At 51.3% G+C, this 26,738-nt stretch overlaps 1 protein-coding gene across 5 annotated transcripts in view; it reads left to right on the forward strand.

Moving 5' to 3' along the window:
- Positions 1-6,513: 6,513 nt before the first annotated feature.
- The window catches only part of KCNQ2 (potassium voltage-gated channel subfamily Q member 2), a 61,225-nt gene continuing 41,000 nt past the window's right edge, over positions 6,514-26,738 (forward strand). For all 5 annotated transcript variants that reach the window (XM_035548206.1, XM_035548205.1, XM_035548207.1 and 2 more), the window contains exon 1: positions 6,514-6,809. In XM_035548206.1, coding sequence (XP_035404099.1) covers positions 6,514-6,809 — 296 coding nt within the window. The remainder of the gene's footprint in view (positions 6,810-26,738) is intronic.

Consider the following 26,738-nt stretch of genomic DNA (forward strand, 5'->3'; position numbering starts at 1 on the left):
AGCCATGTACACCAGCTTTCCTTAGGACTTCAGGTTAAAAATAAATAAACCATAAGCCCTCGTCCCTTCATGTTCTCTTGATTTCCCAAGTGTCCCGGCTGAAAGACTGAAGCAGGCCTGCAGCAAGGCTCAGAGAACACAGAAACCACAAATTCAGTTCCTTCAGGAGTTTGTCTTTGCATCTGCCAGCTCGTGTGCTGTGACAGGCAGGGCAGGAGCGACGAGACAGCCGGCACTTCCTGGGGGCTTCCCAAGAGGATGTGTGGTTAAATTTCACTGCTACAGGACAGGTCTCTCACCTGGCACTTGGATCAGAAATGACCCTCTTAATTAAAGCCACCAGCTAAACTTTGATTTTCAGTATTTTTTGAAAAGGGAAAGATTAAATGGGAAACGGGAAAGCGAGTTTTTACATCTGAAGTTCTCTTATCTCTCAATAATGAAAAGATAAAGGATTTAGCTTTAAGTCTTTTCACTGTTGTAGTGATGGGGTCTGGTTGTCTTACTTGTCGAACCTGGAGGTTTTGACATTTCAGCAAGGAAAAGAAAACACTTTGCAGCAGAAACAAAAATAACCTTCCTATGCACAGGCCTGGAGCAGCCCCTGCTCCTCCCCAGGGGCTGAGCTGGGCTCACCTCCTCCGAGCCCCCTCTGAGATCCAGTACCTGGAGCCTCTTCCCTAAGACCCTTACATGTCCCAGCAAAGCAGGAATTTCTCCTGCCCCCTGTACCAGCCTCTCTTCTCCTACCCCAAGCTCCTTTTTTTTTTTTTTCCCTACAGCAGCTCACTAAGGTTTGGCAGAGCCCAGCTCAGCAAGGTCACTCCCCTCTTAACCCAGGACACCTGGGATCACTTGGAGCCTATTTATTTTTGTTGGCTGGGATGTTCTCCTTCTTTCTTCACTGCAGAATGAGCAACAGAGGAATCTGGTGTGCTCCTGCACTGCTCGTCTCAGATAAGGTAGATGTGTCAGCATTGTTAGCTATTTCAGTAGATTTTTCAATTTTTTTTAATTTATTTTTTTTATGGTGACAACCTCCAGTCCCTAAATATACATGCGGGTTTCAATTCAGCTTTGAAGTCAGTGGGAGGCAGGTGTTCAAGTAGGATCAAAGTGCTTTGTGGGCTCTGTGAGGCTGGGCCCTTGTGGAGGTGCTGGTACAGCCCCAGGAGGTGCTTGGCTGGGAGCGGGGTCAGTCTGGAGCTGGACCCCGAGCTTGTGGGATCTGGTAGGGCTGGAAGAGCTCCTGTGCAAGACCAGGCTCGTTTTATTGCTATGAGGCTGTAAGTTGCAAAAAGTAAGGCCCTGGTTTGGAGGAACCTGAAGGGGGACTGCCCATGGGAAGCTTTCCAAGTCACATCTTTATGGGGTTGTCCTGTCAGGAGCTCGTGGTGGTCCCACCATGGGGAGATGAGGTCCTGGCGCTGCCTTGTCTCAAGGGGTGAGCTCTCGGAGCCCAGAGGTGGTGGCAGTTTGTGCTGCATAGCCTTGGTCCTCGTGGGTGCAGGAGGAAGCAGAAAGCCAAGGAGGCTGAGAGGAGCAATGAGAGCGACGTGAGACGTGAGGAGCGACTGAGAGCTAAATTTACAGAGTCTGGGAAAAGGAAGGCTCAGGGGCAACGTGGTCACAGGCTAAAAATACCTTCAAGGTAACGATGTAAATGAAGAAAGGGAATTGTGCGTGGCCTCAAAGGAGGCTAGGGCAAAAGCCAGAGCTGGAGGCTAATGAAGGAGACCTACAGAGGAGAAAAGGGGAAGACCTGGTCGGTGGAGAATTTGTCAGGGGAAGTGGCTGTAGGGGTTGAGCAGGGTGACCATGAGGTGCTGGGGGGAATGGGGAGGACTTGGTCACTCCGTGCAGCCAAGGGGCTTATTTCCAGCTTTGTGCATACCCTGAACCAAACCCAGTTTGATTCAACAGAATTCCTCCCACCTTTGCTTTCCCCCCGTTGTCTCCTCCTGTGCACCTAGTCAAGCTCTCATTCCTCCCAGTAAGGGGTTTCCTTTCCAGTCAAGCCTCCACAACATGAATGAATGCTGAAACCTCAGCAATTTTAATCACCCGTAGAAAAGAAAAACATAAAAATTCTGGTTAAGAAGAGAGAGCACGTGTGTTCAGTGCAACTTGGAGATTTCTGCCCATGCAGTCAGATGCTCCCTGCTGCAGCTCGAGCCCATCCCACAGAGCATGATTTGTCCTGGCCTTGGCTGCAGCAGCCTCCAACAAGGTAGGCTCTGTCTAAGAACAGGGCAAAGATGGATGATGGCAGAGAATTTTTGCATCCAGTAAATACGGAATGTAAAATAAGTAGCTCTGTCAGCACCAGATGGAAGGAAACCTAGCTTTTTATCAATGCATTGACAGCAAATTCGGACTGGAGCATTTTAGTGCCTGGGAGGGGTGGTGTCCCCACGGACACCTTCTCTGGCGTCTAGCAAAGATGAGATCACACTTCAGGATCCCCTTTGAATGGCAAGGGAGGCAGCACTAGGGAGCCTCTCCCTCTCTCTAGGCTTCTAATTGTCATGAAAATTGACGCAAACTTAATTAACCTCAAGGCTCATGACTGTCAAATTTGATTGAAACTGGACAGCCATGTGGTGTCTCGTCATTTTAGGCCGTAAAAAAAAAAAAAGAAAAGAAAACCAGTGGTGATGCTGTGGTTGAATACAAGTGCCAGGAAAGGCTTTTGCTCTGTGCCCAGTTTGGAGCCCCCTTGCTCTTGAGGTGGTCCCTCTGCACAGGTGTCCCCGTGGCGGGGGGATTGCTCTTGGTTGCTGCAGCCCCAGGGGCTGACATAACCACAACAGAAGGCTCAGGCCAAGCCATGGGGAGCTCCAGGAAAGATTTTCAGGTCGGTGAGACAAAGCCACCACCCCTGTGGTTAACCCTGTGACCTTAGTAGCTCCAGATTTATAATGTGCTTTTCATCCCTTCCTTGATCCCATAAGCAGGGCATAGATCTTCAACCTAATATGAGCCTATTCAGCCAAATTCTCTTACTAAAGGCCCATTTCTTTGTGGCTCAATTAACAGAAGTGATAAGCAGGCTCCCTCCAATTTACTTTAATTTGTCTCATCTAACCACTTTTCCATCATGCTACAAATTTTCTGCAGCTGTGCCCAGCTCTCCCCATCCCAAGGGATGAAACCTTTGCTGAGAGCTGGCTCTTGCTCTATCCAGAAATACGCATCGCTCTTGACGTGCTCATTTTTCTCCTTTGGAAATCTGCAGATTTCTCCACTTAGGCACAAGAATTTATTTTTTTTGAAGCATTTCCAAACCATAATGCCAGAGAAGCAGCACCTCCTAGGTTAGCGCACCTGCACCCAAGGAACCAACCTATCCCTTAGGTTCCTGTTTGCAAAATCCAAAATAGTTTGGCACATGTTGGGAAGACTCCTTCTTATCCAAGAAGCAAAGACATCTAATCAATAACCATGGGCTCCAGAGGGCTGGCTGCTGCTAGGAGGAGAGGATGGGGTGGTGGGAGGTGACAGCGAAGGTGCTGCAGCAGAGGAGGGAGATGGGTAGATGCAGGCTGCAGAAAGGCTGCCCTGCTTGCAGCTTAGGGTTATTTTTGCTTGGGCAGTGTACCTGTCTATAGCCCTGTACAGGGAGAGATGGAGCCATCTGCTTTGGGGTTTGAAAGCAGGCAGCGGGCTGAGGGTGACAAAGCCCAGGCTGCGGCAGCGCAGTTTGCACAAACCACTGGCAGTGGGGCGGGCGTGGAGAAAGGGCTCTGGCTCCGTGTTTCAAACAGAAACGCATCCCTGGAGTCATTCCATATATTTCACACCAGTCATTTTTTACTACATCTCAAAAATTGCCAAAGGACAGAACACTGAACTTTCTGTATCTTCACATAGCTTGATAGATTTCATCTTACCTTCAGGGTCTAAGCTATCTGCCATGGTATTCACATTTTCGAGCCATCAGTCGTGTTGAAAGCAAAGAACTGACTCAGTAATTCTGTTTCTGTGTGGAGACATAATGTCCTTGGATCAGATAAAAGCAGTACTGGGAAGGTGCTTTTATGTACTTCATTAATTCCCATAGTGTTAGTGGCTTGTTAGTGGCTGGCTCTGTCCTTCTGCCCCCCCCCTTCATCTTTCGAAATTACCTGCTTCAGGCTCTGTGGCAGGACATGGCAGCTGATTAGTAGTTATATTTCAGCTGTTCCCAAAAGATGCTGCTCCCATCAGGCTCGGAGCATGTCTGTGTGAGTGCGGCTTGTGGGAATGCCCTGGGAGCAGGGGAGGGCAGCGATTTGCTAGGTGGAGGGGCTACAGCCCTGCTCGCCTCCTGCCCCAGGAAATTCCCTTTCCACTTGTGCTGCAACTTGAGGTGTCAAGCCATGAGATTTTTGTAAAAAAAAAAATATAAAAAAAAAACCTGTAAAAAAAAAAGTTAGTGATATTTTAAGGGCCAAAGTTGAAGAGAGGGAAGGAGCAAGGCTAAAGTGGGTTTTCATCCACAATTTCAGGTCTTTTCTACCTCCCCAAAACTGCTCTGTCTGTACAAGAGGAGCATCCTCAGTGCCCCTTGCTCGCAAGGTTCTGCTTGCCTTCATCTGAGGCTTCACCTCCCTCTCAAGTGGAGCAGCGAGCCCTGCCAGCTGCCACAAGCACTTTGCGCCTTCCCTGGCATCTCACTCAGCCCCCCAGGGCTTGGGAAGGATGAAATCCCCCCCCCTCCCTGTGCCCACCCCTGCTTTTTGGTAGTCTCGGGGGGAGACGCGTGGCACCCAAAACTGTGCCGCAGTGTGACACTGCGGATGACCACCTACTTAAGCAGAGAGGAGTGTGATGAATTTAGATTCTTCTTTAGGGCTTGCAGTCTATTAGTAATCTGGAATTTGTTAATTGCAAATTGCTTCCTCTGTTTGTTGTTGGCCTTTTTGCGGAGGGGGATATTTCCTGCTTTTGGACTGCGTCGCTGGATCTATAATAATGCACTTTGTACATTAGTGCCAGGCACATTTGTAATTGGCTACCCTATTAAAGAACACTAATGATCTTAGAAGTGTTCACAAATAATGAATAGGATGGCCCCTCACTGAATTGAGTAATTTATTCACTGACATACTTGCAGATCTGTTTTTCCTTTATTTAACCCAGCTTTAGTTTTCTGCCTGCCTTGCAGAGATGTCTTCTCTTTTAGCCAGGTGTTGGAGAGAATGTGGGTCAGAGGAAACCTACCTAAGGGTAGGGCTGCTCCGTGCTGGCTTGTCTCAATGTATGTGGTGGGATGTGGAGAGCAAACAGCAGCAATTTTAGTCTCGGGGTGCCTCTCGTGCATCACTTGTTGGGATTCCGCTGAGGCACAAAAAGCCAGGACTTGGGGAATGGGCTCTGGAAGACTGCTAATTTTTCTCATTTAAATATGAAAGTCATAAAAAGTCATAAAGACTCCCAACAACAGAGTGGCAGCTGCTGACCCTCACAAGAGAGGGAACTGGAACACAGCCCTGTGCAGTTCCTGCATGCCATAAAACTTTGGGCAACCATTTTGCTGCTTCCAAGAGAAGCACGTTGTGGCAAGGTGCTCTGTGCTGGAAGAAGCAGGTCACTGGCGCTTGCAGTTCTATCCACGTACAAAAATCCCTGTGCCAAAGCACTATAAACTTGTGAAAACCATGCATAACCATTTTCCAGGAAGGATAATGGTGCAAGGCAGGTATATCTACCTTCTCTCAGGGTTCTCCACGCTGTGTCTTCTCCTGAGTCTTGTGGAGGTGCGTCAGGAGGAAGTATTCCTTAGGGCAGGAGCAAGCCATGCTGTATGGGGGAAAATATTAATGTTGGACCATAACTACTGGGGTGTCTCAGAGCTGATTTGGGTCAGCGCACTTGGAGATGGACGTGCTACAGTGGGAGCTTGGTCCTCTGTCTGGCCTGGTGGCCACATCAAGGTGGAGTTGGCTCCCCCCCTGTGAGCCTGGGACCAGGTCAGAGCTCTCCCAGCTCTCCTTGTGGCAAGGGAACAAAACCTCACAGGCTGTTGCCCAGCCCTTTTCGTGGGGCCTTCCAGAAGGAACACACCTGCGGTAATTTTTTTTCTGGGGGGGAGAGGCAGAGTTCGGCTTGGGGGAGTGATGCGGGGGCAGGGGAAGATGCCAGACCGTGTTTTTAAAGGAAGTCAGATCCTGATTTCTTGAGACGATGCCAGAGCTTGCTTTTGTGGGGGAGACCAGAACCTGCTTTTTTATTCTTCCTTCTTTCTTTTTTTTTTTCTTTGAGGGCGGGGACCTCCAGATCCCGATCCGGGGGGGGGGGGTGGGGGGTGGCTCTGGATGCCGCCCCCCATGCGGACGAGGGATGCTGAGGGTTAAGGGGGCGGGGGAGCGGGCGGGGCGCGGCGGAGCCGATCGCATCCCGTTCCCTTCCTGCGGCTTCGCCTGCGCCGGGCGCCGAGAGCAGCGGCGGGGGAGCGCGGGTGGAGTCCCCGGGGGAGCCCCCGCGGAGCCCCCCCCCCCCCCCCCCCCCGGCCCCCGGGCGGTCGCCACCATGGTGCAGAAATCCCGCAACGGAGGCGTTTACCCGGGGCCCGCCGCCGAGAAGAAGCTCAAGGTGGGCTTCGTGGGCTTGGATCCCGGAGCTCCGGACTCCAGCCGGGACGGGGCGCTCCTCATCGCCGGCTCCGAGAGCACCAAGCGGGGCAGCATCCTCAGCAAGCCCCGCTCCGGGGTGTCGGGGAGCGGCAAGCCCCCCAAAAGGAATGCTTTTTACCGCAAGCTGCAGAATTTCCTCTACAACGTGCTGGAGAGACCGCGGGGCTGGGCTTTCATTTACCACGCATACGTGTGAGTAAGAAAGAGGGTGGGGGGCAGCCCCCCCCCCCCCCGACCCCAAAGCTGCCCTTGCGGCCAACCCCCATCCTATTAAATGCGTGGGGAGAGGGGGGATGCTGCGGAGCGGGTGCAGGGAAAGGGGGGGGATGCTCGTTGGGGAGCCTGGGGGGTGCGAAAGGCTGAGACCCCCCCCCCCCCCCCCCCCGGGAGCTGCTGCATCCACGGCCGGTGCCTGGGCTCGGGTATGCAGAGCCTGGGGAAGGGGTGTGTGGGGTGCTGGGCGGGGGGGGGGGGGGGGCGATGCAAAAGGATGGGGAGAAGCTGTCCCTGCATTGCTGGGGGGTGGCTCTGCCGGGGAGATGCAATGCACCGGCCCCGGGCCCCCCCCCCCCCCCGGCCGCTCCCGCTTGCGGGGGAAGGGGCTGCTCATGCGGTCGGTGCAGGGGGGCTGGAGCAGCGGGAGTGATGGGTAGGGATTGCTCCTCCGTCTTGCTTGAAATCACCATAGCAATGCTGCGAGCAGAGGAACAAAAAGCTCTGCTCAGGCACTGTCTCTCCTTCCCTTCCCCCCCCCCCCCAGCTCCTTCTCCTCCAGCCCCATATTTGCTGGGTGGCTGCAAAGGGGTCGGGGCCGGGGGTGGTTTTGCAGCCCCGCACCGGGTCCTGGGGGTGTTTCTTGTCCCCCCCGCACCCCGTGGGAAGGAGCAGGATTGGAGATGTGTCTAGAAGGAAATGCTAATCAGTGTCTGGGGCTTCCTGAGCTGGGAGATGGAGCAGTAAACAAAGGAGCAGTCCCAGGGTGCCCGTTTCCCTTCTGCCTCCCTGTTTTTAGCCAGGAATGACCAGGTTTGCCCTCATCGCTTGGCGGAGAAATGCCCAGCTCTGAAGGCACTGCTGCAGAAGGAAGGCAGATGACTTCCCGTTGTTTAGAGGATTGCAAAGGGAGGGTCAAGATAAATCGCTGTGTTACTGCAACTCCCTTCCCTCTGGGACTTTCCACGGTCCCACCAGGCTCTTCTGCGGGCCTGGGCTCGGGCACAGTGCAGGTTTGGGCGCTCAGTGTCCCCTTGGTGCTGATGGCTTTTCTGTTTGCGTGCTTTTCAACGTGGCTAGGGCCTCTGTCAGCCCCAGCAAGAGGATTTTTGGGGCCTTTTGTTATTTTTCTCTCCCTCCTTTTGCTGTTAATGCTATTCTCGGGTAAGGTGCTGGGATGCGCTTTTTGGTCCTCAGCCATTTTGTGCGTTGAGGCCTCCGGGGGAGGTGTTGGTGGGACCACTCGGGGTGGCGAAATGCTGGCTGGGTGCAGGGGGCAGCTTGGTACTGCACTGCAGCGGGCTGGGGTGCTGTCAGTGAGCTCGTCCTCCTGGGAAATGGGAGAGGAGGAGAGGGAGCCTCTGCGGAGCTCCGCTGTGGCTGTGCTGGGCGCAAAGTCTGGCACCAAGAGTCCTGAGCATCCTCCACGCGCTCAGGGCCATGCTCTGGAGTTGTAGGTGCTTTGTGTCGCAAAATCCTCCCTAATCTGAGCTGAGCATTCACACGGTGAGCTGGGCGCTTGCCTGCGTGTGCCCCGAGGATGGGGGATGTGTATAACATTTACCATATGCTGTTAAATACAGGTGAAAGCCCAGCCTGGGGACGCTGGGGCCACAAAAACAGCAGTGGAAGGGGCTGGAAGCCAAATGGCAGGCAGCAGGGGTAACCCCAGCTGTGAGGGCTCTGCAAGCATCTTTGGCTTCTTCAGGTGCTGCCTTAACTACTGATCCACATTGCTCTCTGCAGTGCCATTTGCTTGGGCAGACAGCAATCCTCATGGGGCAGGGGCATCCCCCCAAAAAAAAACCCTTCTGCCAGGGCTCGCCTTCCACTGGAGCCCCCGTTTCCAGCACAATCGCAGGCTGCCAGGCTGGGGTGCCCCTCGGCTCTCCCCATGGAGCCGCATCCCTCCGCAGCCCCAGCAGCTGCATCTTCTCCTGGGCTCGTGACTCCACTTGTACCCGCTGTGCCACCACGTGGAGCCCTGTCTTCTGGTTAGAAACCGCTGGTCTGGGATGCACTGGGAGCCGGGCTGCCTCCCTGGCTCATCCCTGGGGCAGATGCTCCAGCAGCTGGGCAATATAAATGCTCCAAAACCATCCCCTGACCCCCGTGCGTGCACCCGCTGGGAAATGGAGGCTGTGCCCAGGGCTGAGGTGGTAACCGCACCGAGGTCTGTGAAGCGTCGTTGATGCGATTAATTTTTTAGTGTGTTGGGATGTTATGTGGATTCCGGTCTTCTGAACTTTACGTATGATGAGGTTAGCCTTGGCAGTTTACTAATATGTTATTTAAAGAGCTGGAGGATATGATAAACATCATCCAAAGTCACCAGGATAAAGCCCAGCATCACTTTATCCCCTTGTGCTGCCTGGATGAGACTGGAACCACCCGTGCAAGCTTTGTGTGTGTTTGAATGGGGCTGGCGGGGGGGTTTCTGCACCTAAAAGTCTGTAACCCAGAGAGGACAGACAAAAAGCCTCGTGGCTGCTTATTCACAGACGTGGGAGAGCGAAGGGACTGGCTCAAGGTCATGAAGTCTGTGTGGAGAGCTGGACTCCCCCTGGTGTCCCCACGGCCTGATGCCGTGTCCTACCCACATGGCCAGGTCTCGCTGTCCCCTCCTGCCCCAGACCCCATTTTGTGCCACAGCCTTGACCACAGAAGCTCCTTTATCCTCTATTTTCCATGCTGCAGGCATGTGAGCGCTGATGGAGGCTGCGAGTGGGGAGCCCCGTCCTGCCCCTAACTCAGCCCCACCACGAGTGACCCCATCCACCAGCATCCCCATTTCCCTGCTCCTGGGGCTTCCATGTACAAAGGTTTAGGAAATATCTCCAAGAGGAATGAGTTTATGCACTGCCTTGGGATCCAGTGCTGTATTCTAGCTCAAATCCAACTGATTTCTTTTCCTTCTCTCCTTTCTGTTGTTGTCGTTCTTTCCCCTTTGCACCATTTCATGGGACATTCAGTGCAGTTCCCACCCCTCCAGCCCCAAACTCATTAACTCGGTCTCATCTCAGATGCTGCCTCCGTGAAGGCGCTATTACCTGGGAGCAGAAGCACTATCTTATATTTCTGTATTGTGATTCATTTTTATACTTCGCTCTTCCCACACTGACACAACTGGGTGACCTGCCCATGGTACATGTATTTGTATACGAATTATATATATGCGAATATAATGTTTTGCGCAGCCCTATGAATGTCTGAGCCTGATGGGTTCCATTTTTTGAGTGTGGCTGGAAATGGCAAAGCAGACTCCAGCTCTTGGAGGTCTGGGCCTTTCCTGTATCTCTCAGCTTTTATATATATATATATATATATATTTTTTTTTGGCAGAGCCTTAGTGCTGCAACACATGGCCTCATTCTGTTCAAGGTTGAGCTGAAACTTGAAAAGTTGAGCCCTGTCTAAATGTCAGGCTAGGCTTTTTGAGGGATGCAGCAGCACTTAGGTCTTGCGGTAGTCCTCTGCAAAGGGAGGCATTTTGCTTGTAAAAATTGTTCAGTTTTACTTCTCTTGATAACTCTAAATTTTTTTTTCTAGTCCTCTTACTTTGGTTATCGTAGTCTGTCCCATGCTCAGTGGTGCTGAGTCTGAAGAGCTGTCATACTTGAGTGATTTTTGTCCCTGCCTTTTTTTGTCACTTAAAGCTGTATACCCAGAGCAAATGTGGCTCTTGCATTTCCTACTTTGAATTTACAACCTTTGTCTTTTAACTGTGTATAAAAATTGTTTGGGTGCATTTTTTATCTGCATACCATGCACCGTATATTCAGTTAATTAAGCAAGTGCATGGACTTAAGTTATTATAAGGAAGAATGTTTCCTCCCTGTCTAATTCTATTAAAATTTCCTTGTGCCATCCCCATTCTGATTGTTCTTCCCTTTTAACGCAGCCAGAAGCCACCTCTGTCTCCAGCAAGTCTCCTCTCTGCACTGCCCGCATCCTGGCACGGCTCGCGGTGGCAGCAGCTATGGCAGCGCTGGGAGGACGGAGTGTTGGTGCAATTGCTTCCCCAAAGGTCTGGGGTTTCTTGGTGCAGAGGTGGCTTCTTTTGTGGCCCCTTCCAGGAGCTAACATGGTTATTTCATGCAGATCCTTTCTCAGATAATGCTGCCTGGCTTGGGTTTTCAGGCAGCTCACGTGTTTTGTTTTGTTTTTCACACCGCTTCATTTTTTGTACTTGTTTTATGGGATTGACTAATTAGGAGTAAATTTAGTTTGACTATCTCATTTATCCATCCCCAATTTGAAGATTGTTTCCTACTAGCAAGTCCACACTCAGGGGTTTTGCTGACAGGTATGGAGCCCCCAAACCCAGCCCATCCACTGGTGGTAGGCAGGGACCTTCTGGGTCCCCCTCCCCACGTCCTAGTGTGCGTGGGATGAAGATGCCAGTGTTAAATCTCCTGTTTGTGCTGAGTTTAATGGACCTGCTGGGCTTTGGCCTCTGATGCTGATGCCCTCATCCATGCAATTTGTCCCCTCTGGAGCTGTGTGGTCCTGGGGACCAGGAGACCTCTGCGTCGCGATGCCTCACGAGCTCCTCTCCAGCTGCTTAGTCAGAGCTTGGTGGGAGCAACCTGATTTCACTCGCTTTAACGTGTCACGTTCCAGCCGTCACGTTCACCCCACACTGACATTATGGAAACGAAAAACAAGCCGATCCCCCAGATGACCTCCTTTCTGTGCTATATCACGCCTCAACCAGATGAGTCTGTTTGTTGTTAGAAGGAATATCCCCAAAAGAAGCCCCAAATCCTCAACTAAAGGGAAGATGGGTGTTGCGTAAACAAAAATGCAGTTTGTGAAGATCAGATTTCCTTTTTTTTTTTTTTTTTTGCATAGAAGCAGATGGTGGGGACATAGTGGGGTGATACCCTGCAATTTGTTTGGGGCAGGGGGAGAAGGACAGAGGGTTTACCCATCAGTGAGGCATTAATGGGGCTTCCCAGCATAAAATGCATAGAATTTTGGTATTTGGCATTTAGGATTTAAGCAGCAAATACTTAGCCCCACTTAATCCTTGTTAAGGTAGCCCAGACTTTTAGCTGGGGACAGAAGAGGGACAGATTCCTCTTTAAATTTGTGGTGCCAGTCCCTTTTCCTGATACGTAACCTTCTGTAGAGTAGACGCAGGAGAGCAGAGAAAGATGGGGAGTGATTCCTACAAAGGATTAAGCTTTGTCTATGGCATGTTTTTGTGCAAACATAATCCAGTCCCTGTTTGTGTGAAATGTCCCCTGTGCATCAGAGAGACGAGTTCTTCAGCGTTCAGCAGGATAAGCCCCTTCTTTCCATGAAGTTTACATTGCTACAGGACAATGCAACGGCTTTTAGGCCCCAAATGGTCAAAAAGGAATTAATTACACTTCAAAATGTAATTATTGTGGTGGTCTTAAACTAGTTAAATGCACCTGAATGAGTGCATTTAGAGGGAGGCTGTATTGCAAGGCGGTTTGAGTGGCGAGCACAGGAGAGCAAAGCCAGGTCATGCAGGAGGGTGCTGGGCACGGCTGGTCCTTCGCACCGTATGCTTAAACTGATGTCTGCTCTGACATCCTGTAGCAAAAGATGGCCCTGCTGCCGCCGCAGGAGCAGGTATTTAAATTGGTTCCTTGGTGGATGTGCCCAGCCACCCAGGCTGAAGGAAAAGCGTTGTTTTTCCCCCACAAAGAACAGGCTGCGCAGCACCATCCGCTCGCGGAGGCTCCGGGTGCCCTCAGCTTCCCACGCGGTTCTCCCAGCCGTGTTCTGGGCAGGCTGTGAGGGCAGCGGCCTATGGCACACAGGCTGAAGGTGTTTGGGGAGGTCGCTGCACCTATTCTGAAGCACTGCGTTAATCACAGCGCTGTCTGTTGGAGTATCCTGAGCAGAAGTCACTGGCTGGGATGCTGAGAGCTGCTTTATTGCAGCCTCTGGGTTTCTTGAGTGTCTAACCACCACTAAGCGAGGGAAACTGGAGCATTCCTCCATCTATCCGATCTGTCTTCATATCACTCTGGCCTCTGATGTGCTTTTTGAAAGTGTATGAATCCCTGGTGTTGGTAAACATCCATCCTGTGACTACTTTTGCCTGACAGCCAACCCACCCAAAGGGCGACTTTTGTGATGTGTGGGGGTTGGAAGATCAGTGACACCTTCTCACCTCTCCCTCCCTGCTGTAGGGGGATGACTTAAAGCTGCATCAGGGTCACTGGGGCTGCTGGGTGCAGCACCCTCAGCTTTGCCAGCCCAGTGACTGAGCAACCTATTGATTTGTTTTAGTGCCTACATTGCCCAGAGATTATGGGTGGAGTTGGCTATTTGGTGATGTTCGGGTGTCTCCAGGATGGAATATTATGTTCTGGGTTCCTTGCGGGACATCTCATCCCGTAGGAACCTCAGTGCAGATCTAAAGTGGGCACATCTGCCTTCTGGAGATGCCCATTTCTATTTTTTGAAGACAGAGGGAATCTAAGTTCCCTTGTATATGCTGGGTGGGATGAGTCCAGACCACAAGATGAGAAGACAGAGCCTGGCATCAGTTTGCAAACCAAAAACTGGAGTGGGCTGGGGCAGCACTGAGCATTTCCCGCCTCCTGCCACAGCCAGTAGGATCTGTGATGTTCAGAGCCAGAACTATGCTGTGGACATCCCAACAGGAAAAGGCGAAGGTGAGAGATGGGTCTGATCCACACCGAAACGGGATGACCAGCATCTGAGACCCACATCTGGCCAGCAACTATTGAGAAGTGGATTTGAGAAAGGAGCCTTTACAGCAAACCCCAGTCAACTTGTGGACCTGCAACCCAAGACCCGGAGGAAATCAGATGATAACCGAGCCTTATTAATACCAATTGTAGTTCCTAAGCAGGTTGTGTTCAGGCTCTCGGAGGAGAGTGCCCAGTGGGATGGTCAGTGTTCATTCGGGCACTCTCCTTTCTGAATGTGTCCCCAGGAGGGTGGGACAGGGCCAGGCTCCAGCTGGAGATGCCATCCATCCATCGTGGCTGGCCTCGTTAGGGCAAGGCTGGAGGTGGTTTTGCCTTCGGACAGTCTTTCCCAGGGATTCACAGCTGCTGCATTTGTAAGCAAGCCCTGATGTGCCTGGAAGTCCTGCCTTCTGGTGCGTAGCTCCGCCAGCCCGGGGAGGTGACAGCAATGAAGCAAAATTCGGCTGAGGCGATCGCTGAGCTGCTGTCGCACGCCGCAATGGATGAGCGCAGCAGGACAGGAGATCCTAATGCAGCTGCCACAGATACGCTGTCACTCTCTGTGAAGTTATTGTGGTGCCCAGGGGAAAAGAAAAAATCCTGACTCAAAGGTGACTCACATACACCTCTCCTCCGTCTCCTGTGGGAATGCAGTAGCTTGTGTCTGGGCACCTGCTGGGTGTGTTTGTTACAACTTCTGTTTGATATGCTTGGGGAACTAATAAGCAGCGCAGAAGAAAAAGGAAAACTTCAGTCAAATAACAGTTAAAGTGAATACCGGGGGGAAAACAATACTCTATTAATATTATAGCAGTGTGCGAGCAGCCCTAATGGAAATGAAGTCTACGAGCCTCTGTTCTGTATATCAGGCCAAAAAGAGCCAGTCCCTGCCGTAACAGCTTACTGTATTGAACAGAAGAGAGGTGAAAGTTGTGAAGCAGTTGCAGGGGGACCACTGGCAAGTGGTAGCTTTGCTCCAGTCTTCTTTTTAATGCTGTTTACCTGGCCTCTTATTTGCTTTTGAATTAGTGGGTTGGCTTCTATTCGTGCTCCTTGGGTTTGCAAAAGAAATCAGGGGTTGGCTTTGGCCTAGGGCAAAACGTTCAAAGCATGGCCAGCCTGTGGTAGGGGGAAATGCAATAGATTCAGGAGCTCAGCAGAGTTAACTTAGTCTGGGAGGAGGCAAGCATCTTCCTTGGGAGGTGCTCCCCCGTTGCGGGGCAGTTGGCTGCTTGCTGTGATCTTGCTGTTCATTACGAATGCAGCGTGCGGAGGGCTGTGAGCTGGGCTTATCGGCTTTCTCGCTGTCGGGTGTTATATGTGGCAGCGAAATGACAGTGCTGGGAGGCTTTCTGCTGCATGTTTATGGGCTTTCACGCAACTCAGAGTCTCAAAGTGGCCGTTAATTGAGTTTATGCTTGCTCGGAGGTTCGTTACCTGGTCTGAGGAACATAATAAGGGATGTAAGAGCCTTCCATCTTTCACTCAAGAGGAGAGCAAAGGAGTTAAATATAAATACCTCTGTTATAGCTGGACAAACAGAGTGAGGCTACGTTGCCTGCTGCCACTCCAAGCCACATGGTGAAGCCTGAATGTTTCCAGAAGAGGCAGTGAAAACCAAAACCTGTCCCCAGTGCTGAGGACCACTCCTTGCTCTTGAAGCCGGTTAGCTGCATGGAGACCTCAGGCTGGTGTGGCCACTGCTTCGGTGTTGGCCTTTGGTTTAATTCCGCAGCCGTTCGTCCTCCCTCTTGTTGAATGTCTGGAAAGGCTGGAAATGCCATGTGTTGTCCAGTAACCCCCTTGCTGGGCCTTCCTCCAAGTTTCCTGAGGCTTATTAGCACTGATTTGTGCTTTAAGGACTGGTGAGATTCCTGAGTCATCTCCTTAGGCAGGGAGCTATTTATTTCAGTGTGTGTGTGTTACACTCCATGGGAGTGGGTGTCTCTCTTCCGCTTTTGGATCCTGCCCTGACTCTATATAAAGACTCTGAGCTTGAATGAGCAGCAAAACCAACCCTAAAGCTGGCTCCATGGCTTGGAAGATGCCTGCTGCTGACCCCTTTTTCCCTGGCTGAAGGAGCATGGCCGTTTGGAGCATGGGTAGGAGTTTTTATGGGATGTTTGTCTATCTTGGGGTCTCTAGGACAGCTTGTAGGGACACAGAGCACTGTGTGCTGGTGTCCTGGAGCAGTTTTTGCTCTGCAATATCTCCTAACCAAGGGGGAAGCATGGTCTGTACCTCCTTTTCTCCCCTGAGGTTGATTTGCTGATGCTTTTGGGTTTTTGATTGGTGTGTTTTTCTTATTTAGCAGAGGTGAGACATTTCCGAGTGGCTGTAATTTTCGGTTGGTGTTACAGCAGAGACTGGAGGTGCCATGGGCAAATGCAGACGGGCTCCTCTGAGACACTGACAGAGCAGGAGCTGCCAGGCTTGGAGGAATTTCACTGTGTCATTTCTCCTGGGATGGAGAAACGTCTCCCTTTTCAGACACATCCTGTGCTTGCTCGGTGGCCTCGCAGACAGCTGCCTTGTGTAGGAATTTGGGGTACAAGGACAGCCCCTTGCCAGACAGCTCCCCAGGGAGCTGCAAAGAAGCCAGTCTCCGTACGGAGGAAGGGCTAATGGCAGCGTTCATCCAAAGCTGACTTCACACCCAATTAAACATCACCCTGAGCCAGAGGGACAGCTCCTCATGTCGTCACGTCTTGAACTAAATTGCTGGCACTTCATGAGGGCTCTGTCTCCATAGCCGGAGGGACCAGAGCATTTAATCCGTATCGGCGCTGAAGCAGCTTTGTTAATGTCACCTCGTGGTCTGGTCCTCGTGGCTCCTGGGCACGCATTGCTGTGGTCTGTTTCTTGCTTATGGCTATTTCTGTAAGGAAGGGAAGAGACTTGGAGAAAAAAGAGGTCGGGAAGCTCTCTCTGTGATTTGTCAGGCACGACGTGCAGCCATATAGAATTTTGCACTGAATTGTTCTTGCTTTTCACGTTTTCCCCTCCAACACGTAGATGTTTTTAATGCAATTCTTATTTATCTTCTCTCTTAATATACCAGATAATGAGGGGTAGGGAGAATTCCCACACTGACCTTTTGTTTCTGCTGTTGTTTTTTCTATTCTGCACCAGAAATCGGATATAATTTGAAACCTCCTCTGAGCTGCCCCTCCAGGCCCTGAGCGATGAACGTTCGTGGGAGGTGGGAGCATCTCGAGTTGTGCCGGGTGGTCCAGGGCGAGCTGCTGGGGCTCAGTCTGTGAATCAGATCTCCCCTCTGAGCCAGGAGGAAGAAAACACTAAATGCAGATCTGAGATGTGGTTTTAGGCCAGTGATGGCTTAATCTGCCTTGGTATGGGAGGAATGATTTGAGGAGTGACTATATGGCAAGGTAATGAATGTGCCTGAATAGGTCGGGTGAAAATGAGCTGCCTTCTTACCTGGCCTTGCTCTTTTGGCCCTTCTCCCCACCGGAGCAGCTGCTATTAAAAATACCCCAGGGAAATTCATTAAGCTAATGGATTGTCAGCCCCTGCTCGTGGCCGAGGATGCCCGTCCTCCCCGCAGCCACATCCCTGCGTGATGGGAGTCGGGAAGAGCGGCTGGAGCCGAGCCCAAGCCTGCGCCACGTTCCCAGCCCTGCCAGCACCCCGAGGCCCAGGGGAACAAAACCTGGGGCAGGCAGCGAGGTGCCGGCTCGGTGCAGACCTGGTGGGGTGGCTCAGTTATTGTTCACTTGCTGAAAGCGCAGCAGAAATTAAACAAAAGTTAATTAAACCTATTTTTTTTCCCTCCTGCTTCCTCTTGCCATTTCTAGGGAAGACCGAAAAAATGCGCTAAAGAGGAAGCGAAGCTCTGAGCATCCTCTCACGAATGCAGAATATGGCCCCCATGGGACTGCAGGGAAAGGCCCTGTAATTACGGGGAAGGTCCTGCGAGGCTGGGTTACACAACCAGGACGGAGAGCTGCTGCTGCTCCGGCTCAGCAGCAGGCTGGTGATGCTGTAACTCAAAGTACTACCTGGCTATTATCCATTCAGTGCTTTTTATTGCTGCTGGTGTCCTCAGCGTGCGGCGCAGACCACTCGCGAGGCACCGAGCCAAGGAGGCAAGAAGGAGCATGCGGGGACCGTTGAAGGGTCGTTCGATATTTACGGTGACATAATTCCCAGGCAGCTCCAGCACGTCTCGGAGCTGGCTGGCGGTCGTGCTATGAGGCCGCCGAGTGAAGGTGACTCCTTCCCGGCTCGGGCAGGAGCAGAGGATGCTCTGATGGAGCGGTCGCGCTGCGGCGGCAGCTCACGGGCTCCGCACCGGCTGCTGCTGCTGGGTTAGCAGCCAAGTGAGCGGCTGGGAAGGGGATGTAGCATTGTAGCAAGTGCCCAGAGATGTCATACGGGGGGAACGTGCACCTCGGCGTGGTTTTGGGCATGCCCTGGTGTCACACGCTGCAGGACGTTGCTCCTGCCTTTGAGCTGCTGTGTGTGATGCTGTTGTTGGCTCTGCTCCGTGCAAGCCCTGGTTACTGTTGTGTGCTGTGCAGTGTCTTTGTGCCAAGCTTTATTCCACTCCAGGAGGATTTATTAGTCACTGCTGGCCATGGTTGTGTCTCGAGTTACACGTGGGCTTAAACACAGCAGTGCCCCTGTGTCATGGGGGGAATCATTTTTCCCTTTTCCAGTCTGGGAGCTGAGGTGTGGAGGAATTCAGCAGCACAGGGTCCCTGCGGCATCATCCAGCATCCCCAGCTACCCCAGCCTCTCCCTCCTCCAGCAGCAATAAGCGTTTCCCACCCAGACAAGGAGACTTCAGTGTGTATCCTTGTCCCGTCAGGCCTTCCTTGGCTTGGAATTATTAAATGTCTCTGTTCTGCATCATAAAGGTTGTTAGAACACAGCTACTTATCAGAATAGAAAATAGTCATTTTCCCTACTTTAGGAGTTGACTTCATCTGCTTGTGGGATTTACAATAAATGCAAGTGTTTTATTTTTTAATTAAAAAACAAACATGCAGAGAGGCTGAGTTTGGAAGTAGATACGTAGAAGTATTTTCCAAAAGGATATGCAGTTTTGTGTCCTGGTATCCACATGGTTGGTATCCTTTATCTTCTGACTAACCCAACATCACAGGCAATTGCATTAGCATAAATGGGCTGGAGAGCATTTGCTGCTGTGAATTCCATGATGCTGGACCACAGGTTGCCCTCTGCACTCTGGAGGTGCCCCTTCCCAGCCTCCCCATCCTGGGCAGTGACCATACATGCAGCATAAAGCCCCAAGGAGGTGCAGAGGCAGTTGCAGACCCAAGCTTGGTGACGGGTTCCTTGGGTTTCTGGTTATTTCTGAGAGCCCTGCCTGCGGGTTGCTGCTGTTCCCGAGGTCAGATTTTGCCTGCTCCTTGTAAGAAGTTGGGTGGTATCTGCTGCTTCATCAGAGGCTGGATTTGGGCAGCAGTAGCCCGGGCTGTGGCCCTGCTGTTGGTTTTTCTCTTGCTTTAGCAATGCCTTGCCCCATTGCAGGGCACGTCCTCACCTGGCCAGGCACCGTCTGTGCCATGCACCTACAGCATCCCTGAGCAGCACTGCTTTGTATCACCCAGGCAATCCCCTAAAATTCCCAGGGAATAAATGACGGGACCTCCCTTTAGAGTGAGCTGGATGTTGGAAATAGGGTCATGCTGCTGCCAGGCTGGGGCTGATTCCCTCTGAGCGGGTGGGAGAGGCCCCGTGCCCTGCTCCCACCCAGAACTGAGCTGCCACAGCTCTCCTGGGAGCAGCGGTCTGACGCGGTGCCTGGGGACTCAGAGCGTGCCTGAGAAAAGCAGGTTAAAAGCAGGTTTTCTCAAGCCTTTGCCTGCCATTTTAAATGGGAAGGATGTTTCCCTGGCAACGAGATGGATGCTTCCCAGCAGAGCATATGGCTTCCATCGACTTTGATTTACCGGCGCGTTGAAATGGCAGCGAGATCATCCCTCCTCAGCTTTCACGTGTCCCTGCGACTTGTGAGCTTTCAAAGGCCATGGGTCCGGTCCCTGTGGTGCTGGACTTGCTTCCAGCCTATCCTGGGTTGGGAACTGGCAGAATTCCCCATCGGGCTGGGTATGGGGACCTTGGCAAGGAGGGACCAGAGCATCACCTGGAGCAGGGTGGGCAGGAAAACCTCCTGTCCCTGCTGCCTTTCACCGGATGAGCAGTTCCTCCTACTCGGGGACTATAACCTGCAGTCCTCTCTTCCTATTCCCCTCCCTATTTTAAATCATTTTTAGATGTTTTCCACCTTTCACCACACAATCATCTGCCTCCTGCAGCTTGCTATTTATTGTTGTGTTTACTGGCACTGGGAAATAAGGAGAGGGAACAAAACCTCTCCTTTGCTGGGCAAGGAGCTGGGGGCTCTGCGGCTTCGCCGAGCTCGTGCATCCTCCTCCTCGCTGCCGCCCAGCGGAGAGGAAGGCTCTGCTTTGGCAAACACGATGAAATTTGGCCAACATGGCCAAATGTTAGGTGGGAACGGAGGGAAGCAGCCAGACAGGGCGGTCACATGAGGCTCCTTGCCTTAGGAACTAGGATGAAAATAGCGAGAGCGCTCGGTTCGCGCGGCGGGGTGGTGCTGGGGCCGCTGCTGGCACATGGGTGCTCCTGCCCAGCCTGTTCATGGCTGTGGGGCTGGGAAGGGCGGCCCTAAATGGTGCTGGTCTGCGAGCATCTGCACTGCAGGGAACGGGGAAAGATGCTCAACATCCTCCTTTCTCCTGCTGATGCTACGCAGGGTTTTGGGGAATCCCTCGTGCTGAACTTGGGTGCGCTGCGCATGCAAATCCCGCGGCCTTGTACAACTTCCCTGGGGGTGTGGAGGGCTGAAGGCACACAAAAGAGCGGAGTTGTTCCATTTTACTGGTGGCTTTGTGTTAAGGAAGAGGGGAATTAAGGCCTTTCTGACTGCTGCCCTGCAAAACCTCGGGAAATCTGGCTGCAGCCCCGGGAAGCTGCTCGGTGCTGTAGTGCAGAGATGGATGGAGAAGGGCTGCGAGGGGCTGCAGCTCCTGGGGGACCCAGAGCAGTTGTGTTAGCAGAGAAGTTACACAGAGCTTGGCAAGCAGTTGCTGTGATGCTCTCCCCTCCCTCCATCCCTGAGGTGTAACTGCCTGTTTCAGCAACTTTTTAGGGCTAAAGAGCACTGCCCTTGTAAGCCTGAGCCCTCTGGAGCTCTGGGTTTGTTTGATGGATGTGAAAGACGCCGAGGGCCTTATCCTGCCACCTCTGCCATGGAGAAGCACGCTGTCCTGCTGACGTGGGGAAGCGACATGGACCCAGGGCTCCCGAACTGGCCACCGTCCTTTTACTTTTTCCTCTTATTGGACTTTGAGGGGCTTTTAATTCTGCTGGCTGTAAAAGTAGCGCAAAGTCAGAGATGGGAGAAGAAAGCTCAAGATGCTCAGAAAGACACAGCTTGTCCTTTGCAGGCAGGGAACCTCAGGCTCAGCTGAATAGCTGATTCTGGGACAGACCTTTGAAAAACTGGCTACTATTCCTGTCTGCAGCAGGAACCAGCCCTGCACATTTTGAGACAATCTTCCTATCTGCAATTAGACCAGAGCCTATTTTTGTATATCCCATTCCCTTGAGGAATGTTTAGATGAGATGCAGCATTACATTTTGCAGGGACATCTTGCTTTTAACCCAATTTGAGAGCACAGTTAAGTCAGGTCAAGTGACTTGCCCAGGTCAGCAAGAGGATTTTTTTTATGCCTGCATGCTCAAACCATGCAGTGTAGCCCTTGGCTTTTTTTTTTTTTTTCTCGAGGTAGTGCAGAATAGCAGGGCTTTGCTTTGTAAAAGCAGAGATAACTTAATCATCGTACACAGATAAAGGTCACGTTCGGAAGGCTTGTGTTCCTGTACTCACTGCTAATAATTTCACAGAGGTAGGGAGGAAGCAGAGACTCTTTTTGGGGAATACCCTGTGGAACGAAACATAGGCAGTGCTCAGATTTCAATCTGAATAATACCGGTATTGCATGAGACAGCAACTTTCCCTTGCATTAAAATCAATGAACGTGCTCTGAGTAAATGCCTGCGTGGTCGTTTTCAGAATTACTAAAATCTCCAATACTTCATACCATTAATTTACCTCCTAATGCACCGTAATTGTGCCGTGGTCTTTAGGATTCTGTCCCGCGAACCCTTCCTGGAGCTGCGCGAATTTATTTCTCCCCACCGAGTTTTCACAGAAAACCTCAGGCCGGCAGAGCTGCAGCAGGGACGGGCCCCGCTGGCAGGTGCACCGCCGTGATGAATATTTTGGGTTTTCCTCCAGACATCTGGCTCCTCCAAGGCTGCGTGCACAGCGCGGGGAGACGGCGCAGCCCAGCATTTCCCCGTGATTCATGTTAGAGGAGGACAAAGAGGAACGTTTGAGCTGGAACTGTGTGTGTGTTGATTGTTTTTAACATGGCTTTTATTCTGATTTGAGGTGCCTTGAGTATGTTAAATAATCAGAGCCTATAAAACTGACTGCCGATTCCTGAAATTTAACCCCTTTCCTGCTGCAAACCTTCAGATCTTGATCTCCATCACCCACCTTCTCCAGCTGGCTTTGTTCTTTGAGGCTTCCATCCAGGAATGCTCTTACAGTCAATCTTGCTTGTAAATGTAGAGATGCTTAAGCCTTTGCTGGACGAGGGACAACATATGTCATGCAAAATCCCTTTCTGCTCAGATTCGTGCAGTGCATGGGTTCAGCTTGGGTCTCTCCCTGGCTTTGGGCTCTCGGGGCGGATGATGACGTTTCTGCTGTTTGCCTTACAAGCAGGAGGGAAAGTCTGGGGAAGCTCTTCGAGTGGCAACTCTTCAAATGTGATGGATGTTGAAGTAGAAAAAGCCCCAAATCCTGCCCTTGAAGGAGTGTGAGCCCAAATTCTGTCCTTTTTCTAACTGAGAAACCTGATGCCTTTGCAGAGGAAGTGAAATTGTGTTGTAAGTTGGTCGTGCTGCTCATAGGATAAAGCTGTGGTGATGTGCAGGTGTCCTGGGGGCAAGCCCCTGTCATGCAGCAAGGAGAGCAGGATGCTGCATCCCTTCACAGTGTCTGGGGACGTGTCCTGGGGCTTGCTGGTGGCAGTGGTGGAACTGGGCTCACTGGGAGAGCAGCACGGGCTGATCAGGAATGCAACCCCTCTGCTTTTCCTTCCCAAAACATTGTCTGGGGTCTCTAAGACCTGCTTCTCTGCAGCCTGATGGATTCTGTTATCCTGCCCCGCTGCCTGGGGCTCCCTTTAGGGATGCTGCTGTCCCTAGTATGCTTTATGACTTTGTACAGACAAGGTGCTGTTATCAGGGCTGTTCAGCCACCATCTCAGCGCGCTGAGAAGGCACTGGAGCTATTAACGCTGTCCCAGGGAGGCCTTTGCCAAAGATTTATTTAAAAGTGCATACACCACGAGAATCCCAGCCTTGGAGCCAGCCTTTGTGTCACCCGTAAACAACATTTTCTACTGGCATGGGTGCCCAGGGAGCATCCAGCCTCATCCTGCGGGGAGCAAGATCTCAGCTGGGCTCGGCCGAGCCCCCACTAAGAGCTGCATTTGGAAAGGAGAGCGCCTCTGAAGGCACAGGACCAAAAGGCAGGATCCCCGCTTCTATTTTCAGCTCTGCTAGTGACAGAAGTCGCCTTGGGAGATGGTTTTGGCTGAGACTGAGGGATGTGAAAACCTGGAGCGAGGCTCGTGTTTAGCCTCAGAAATGAATAGCTGGGCTGCAAATCACGGCAGGATTGCTCATGTGAAGAAAGATGAGGGATGCTCCTGGTGAAGGGTGGGGGCAGTGCAGCATCTTCGTCAGCCCTTGGAAGTCGTGGCATGGTCAGAGGTTTGCTTCTGGTTCACTGGAGATTCAAATTCTGCAGTACACACTCCAGTTCTGATCACAAGGCTTTCCGAGTCTTAAAAGTCGTTTTGCGGACTCTGTTTATCCTCAGTCTTTTCACCTTGGTTTACTGTCACTGCTGCATTTCATGGCCTCTGATTTGCACCAGTTTTAGACACTTGAACGCCAGCGTTTTGCAGAGACCACAGCAAATGGATTGCTGGGATTACAGGCGGATTGCCCACGAGGATTTTGGTTTTATTTTAGCACAATTATCAATGCCTTGTTTACGTCCCCAAAGTCATTTTAGAGTCTTTTAAATGTTTTAAATTATTTTCTATTGTGCGGCCTTCAGCTGCCTGTAGTAAAATGCTCCCTCCCTTCCAGCTTTGCTCCTCCTAATTAAACAAATCATTAATTATTTTCCCACTTCCAGGGGAAGGCAGCAAAGCATGTTACAAACACCGTCACTTGTGCTGCTTCCTTGTGTCATACCCATCCCCCTGTGTCCAGGAATCCAGCTGCTGCTGATTTATTCTGCTGGTGCTCCACCAGAGGCAGCTCAAAGTCCCTGCATGTCAGCAAATGCTATCTCAACACAAGTATTTCAGGAATAAATGTATTTTTTTAACTGTTTTTAAATCTGATGTAAATGAGTGTGTAGATTCCAAGGGGCTTTCTTTGAGCAGCTTCCTTTTGGAAGGAAAATAAGGTGTTTAATCTGAAAAGCCTTACAAGGATTTGGTCATACTTTTATGAGAGAGAGAAAAAAAAAAATCTTGTTTCAAATCATTTTAAGTGGTTTATTTTGTTTTTTTTTTGCGATCACTCATTTCTTTTTCTATTGCTAGCATGACATGCAGCGGCTATGAAATCGATACGCAGATTTTGTGCCAGGATTTGTAAGTTGCAATAAGTTTGCCACGGCTGTTCTAAGTCAAACCTTTGGATGCGAAGCCAGACTTTGGAAGACTTTGAGTTTATCACTATTAGCAACAAGATTTTCCCAGCTGAATCTTGGCTGAGCTTAAAGGTGGAGGCACCAGGCATGAGGTCTGGGTGGTGGGCGAGGAGGCGCAGGGCCATGAGGTGCCGTCCCCATCAGCTCCCCCCGGGGAGCTCGGAGCCAGCCCTAGCCATGCAGGGCCCAGCTCCCGTCTGCTCGGGAGGAGGACATTGTCTCCTCCAAAGCTCTAAGCAGAATTGGCATCTTTAACGTGGAAATCATTAGGCGGGACATAATTAACGTTCCTTATTGCACATTAACATTACCCAGAGTCAGGCTGCAGACATAATTTGCTTTGATTAGATATGTAGCTAAAAAAATTAGATTCATCCCAACCTCTATGCTATTTATTGGCCTGTTTCCCTTTCCCTAGCTATCCATTATTATCTGGAGCCCTTTTCCTGCGCTGTCTGGGCAGATTAGGTGAAATTAAAGCAGTCAGCCTTCCTGTGCCTCGCTGCCTGCCCTCCATGGGGGCTCAGAGGATGAGCCTCACCTCTGGCATGGATGCAGCTCCATGCAGACCCTACAAATTCAGTTTCCTTGCAAAAGTATTTCATTCTCTTGGTCCTCTTTTAAAGTGTCCTAGAGGTGTGTGAACCGCAGGGTGGAGCAGAGCAGCTGTGCATCACCATGGAGCTATTTTGGGATGCTTGCGCAGCTCACCCTGTGATGAACCAGTGCCTGCATCCCTTGGTGGCAGGGCCATTCCTTACCTGCTGGCTGAACATCCCCATCGGGCCTGAGACAAAGTGCATGGGATGGGGGAGCTGCTGGCCCACCTTAGCAAACCAGGCTGTGCAAGTTGGAAGTGCTGATATCAGCACTTCACTTTCAGCACCTCCCTGGGCATTTTATTGTGGTGTTCGGTCACAAAAATACATCCACAATGTCCTACTTCTTCAAGCAGAATATGCTGGATTTTCCTTTTCCCTCCATCCTTTTCCATGATGTATTTTTATTTTCCTTTTCTCTTTCTTCATTCATTGATTATTCATTTGTTTCTCACCCCAGCGTAGGAGTTTGCAACAAAATCTGGGCCAGCCCGAGAGCGGGGCTGCCTGACCCATTTGCAGCTCCTTCCCTTTGTACCAGCAGAGCCTACAAAAATCTCCCTGGGTGAGACAGATGACATCAGGGGCTGTCAGGAGTGGGATTGCAAGGGACATTTCCTTACGCTCTGGAGGTTGTTTCAAGTCCCCAAGTACCAGACCGGAGCAGAGGAAATCTGCAGGGAGAAATTGGGGAATTTCCTTACCTGGTCTGTGCTGAATGGGGCTTGGTGCTGATGAAGCTCAGCCCTCGTGGAGATGGCTCTGAAGGTCTGTCCCTTCCGTCCCTGTTTCAGTCCTGCCTGTGGTTGGAATAAGTACTGCAAATCCCCCTGCTGTTACCACGATGTTAATGGCCATTGCAAAGCCACAAGCATGACCTAGTGGTGTGAAACTCCTTTTCTTTATATGAAGGAGCTGCGCCCACCAGCTGAACCGTGCCTTATAAATACTTGAAATTCAGTTTGTAGGAATGTGAGACAAAGCCAGACAGATGAATTATTTAATGCTTTTAAAGAATGCAGCTCTTAGTTCCTCCCTGCGCTGGCCTACTTCATTGTATCAGCAAATCGATCGTCAGGAAATTAATTTCCCTTCTTTTTGTTTGAGTAAGCAGTGGGCAGCGTGGGCTGGTGGAAGCCTTCTCTGGCCATGAGCAGATGCCAGGACACCTCTGTAGCTGCGGAGCTGGGCATCAAATGTCAGAAGAGGGTCGAGCTCCTGTCACTCATCCGCTGCTTTTTTGTTTTTTTTTGTGGCATGGGCAGCTCAGTGGGGACAGAGCTGGGAATGGTGGCGGGGATGGGGGGTGGCACTCCTGGGGCTGCTGCTGGGACAGCCCGGGGTGGCACTGGGCTTGCAGCATGTCAGTGGGAGCTTAAGTGCATTTTATTTGATGTTCACGTCTGTTAAATCCTTGGTTTTGTGTAATCTTTGGGCAAGAAGTGCTAGGAATGCTCCCAGCTGAATTAAATCTGGAAGGATGCCAGCCTTTCTGGGCAGTAAAGAGTTAAAAGAAAAAAATAGAAAAGAAAAAAGAAAAGAGTTCTTCCCTACTTGTCTTGTGCTTGTTGAAAGCAGGCTGCAGTAAGAGCTGACACAATGGGGGAATGATCTCAGAGGTTATCGCAGTCCTGTGCTGGAAGGGGAACTGGGTCAGTACTGGCCAAACTGGGAGCAGTCCAGCAGGTCCTCCCACACAGTCCTTCTAGCTCACAGAATGAGGGACTTTGTGTTGTCTTTGCACCTCGGTTCTCCCCTGCTGCCCAAGCACAAGCCCTGCGAC

The sequence above is a fragment of the Cygnus atratus genome, chromosome 16 (assembly GCF_013377495.2).
Source record: "Cygnus atratus isolate AKBS03 ecotype Queensland, Australia chromosome 16, CAtr_DNAZoo_HiC_assembly, whole genome shotgun sequence".
NCBI classification, from domain to species: Eukaryota; Metazoa; Chordata; class Aves; order Anseriformes; family Anatidae; genus Cygnus; species Cygnus atratus.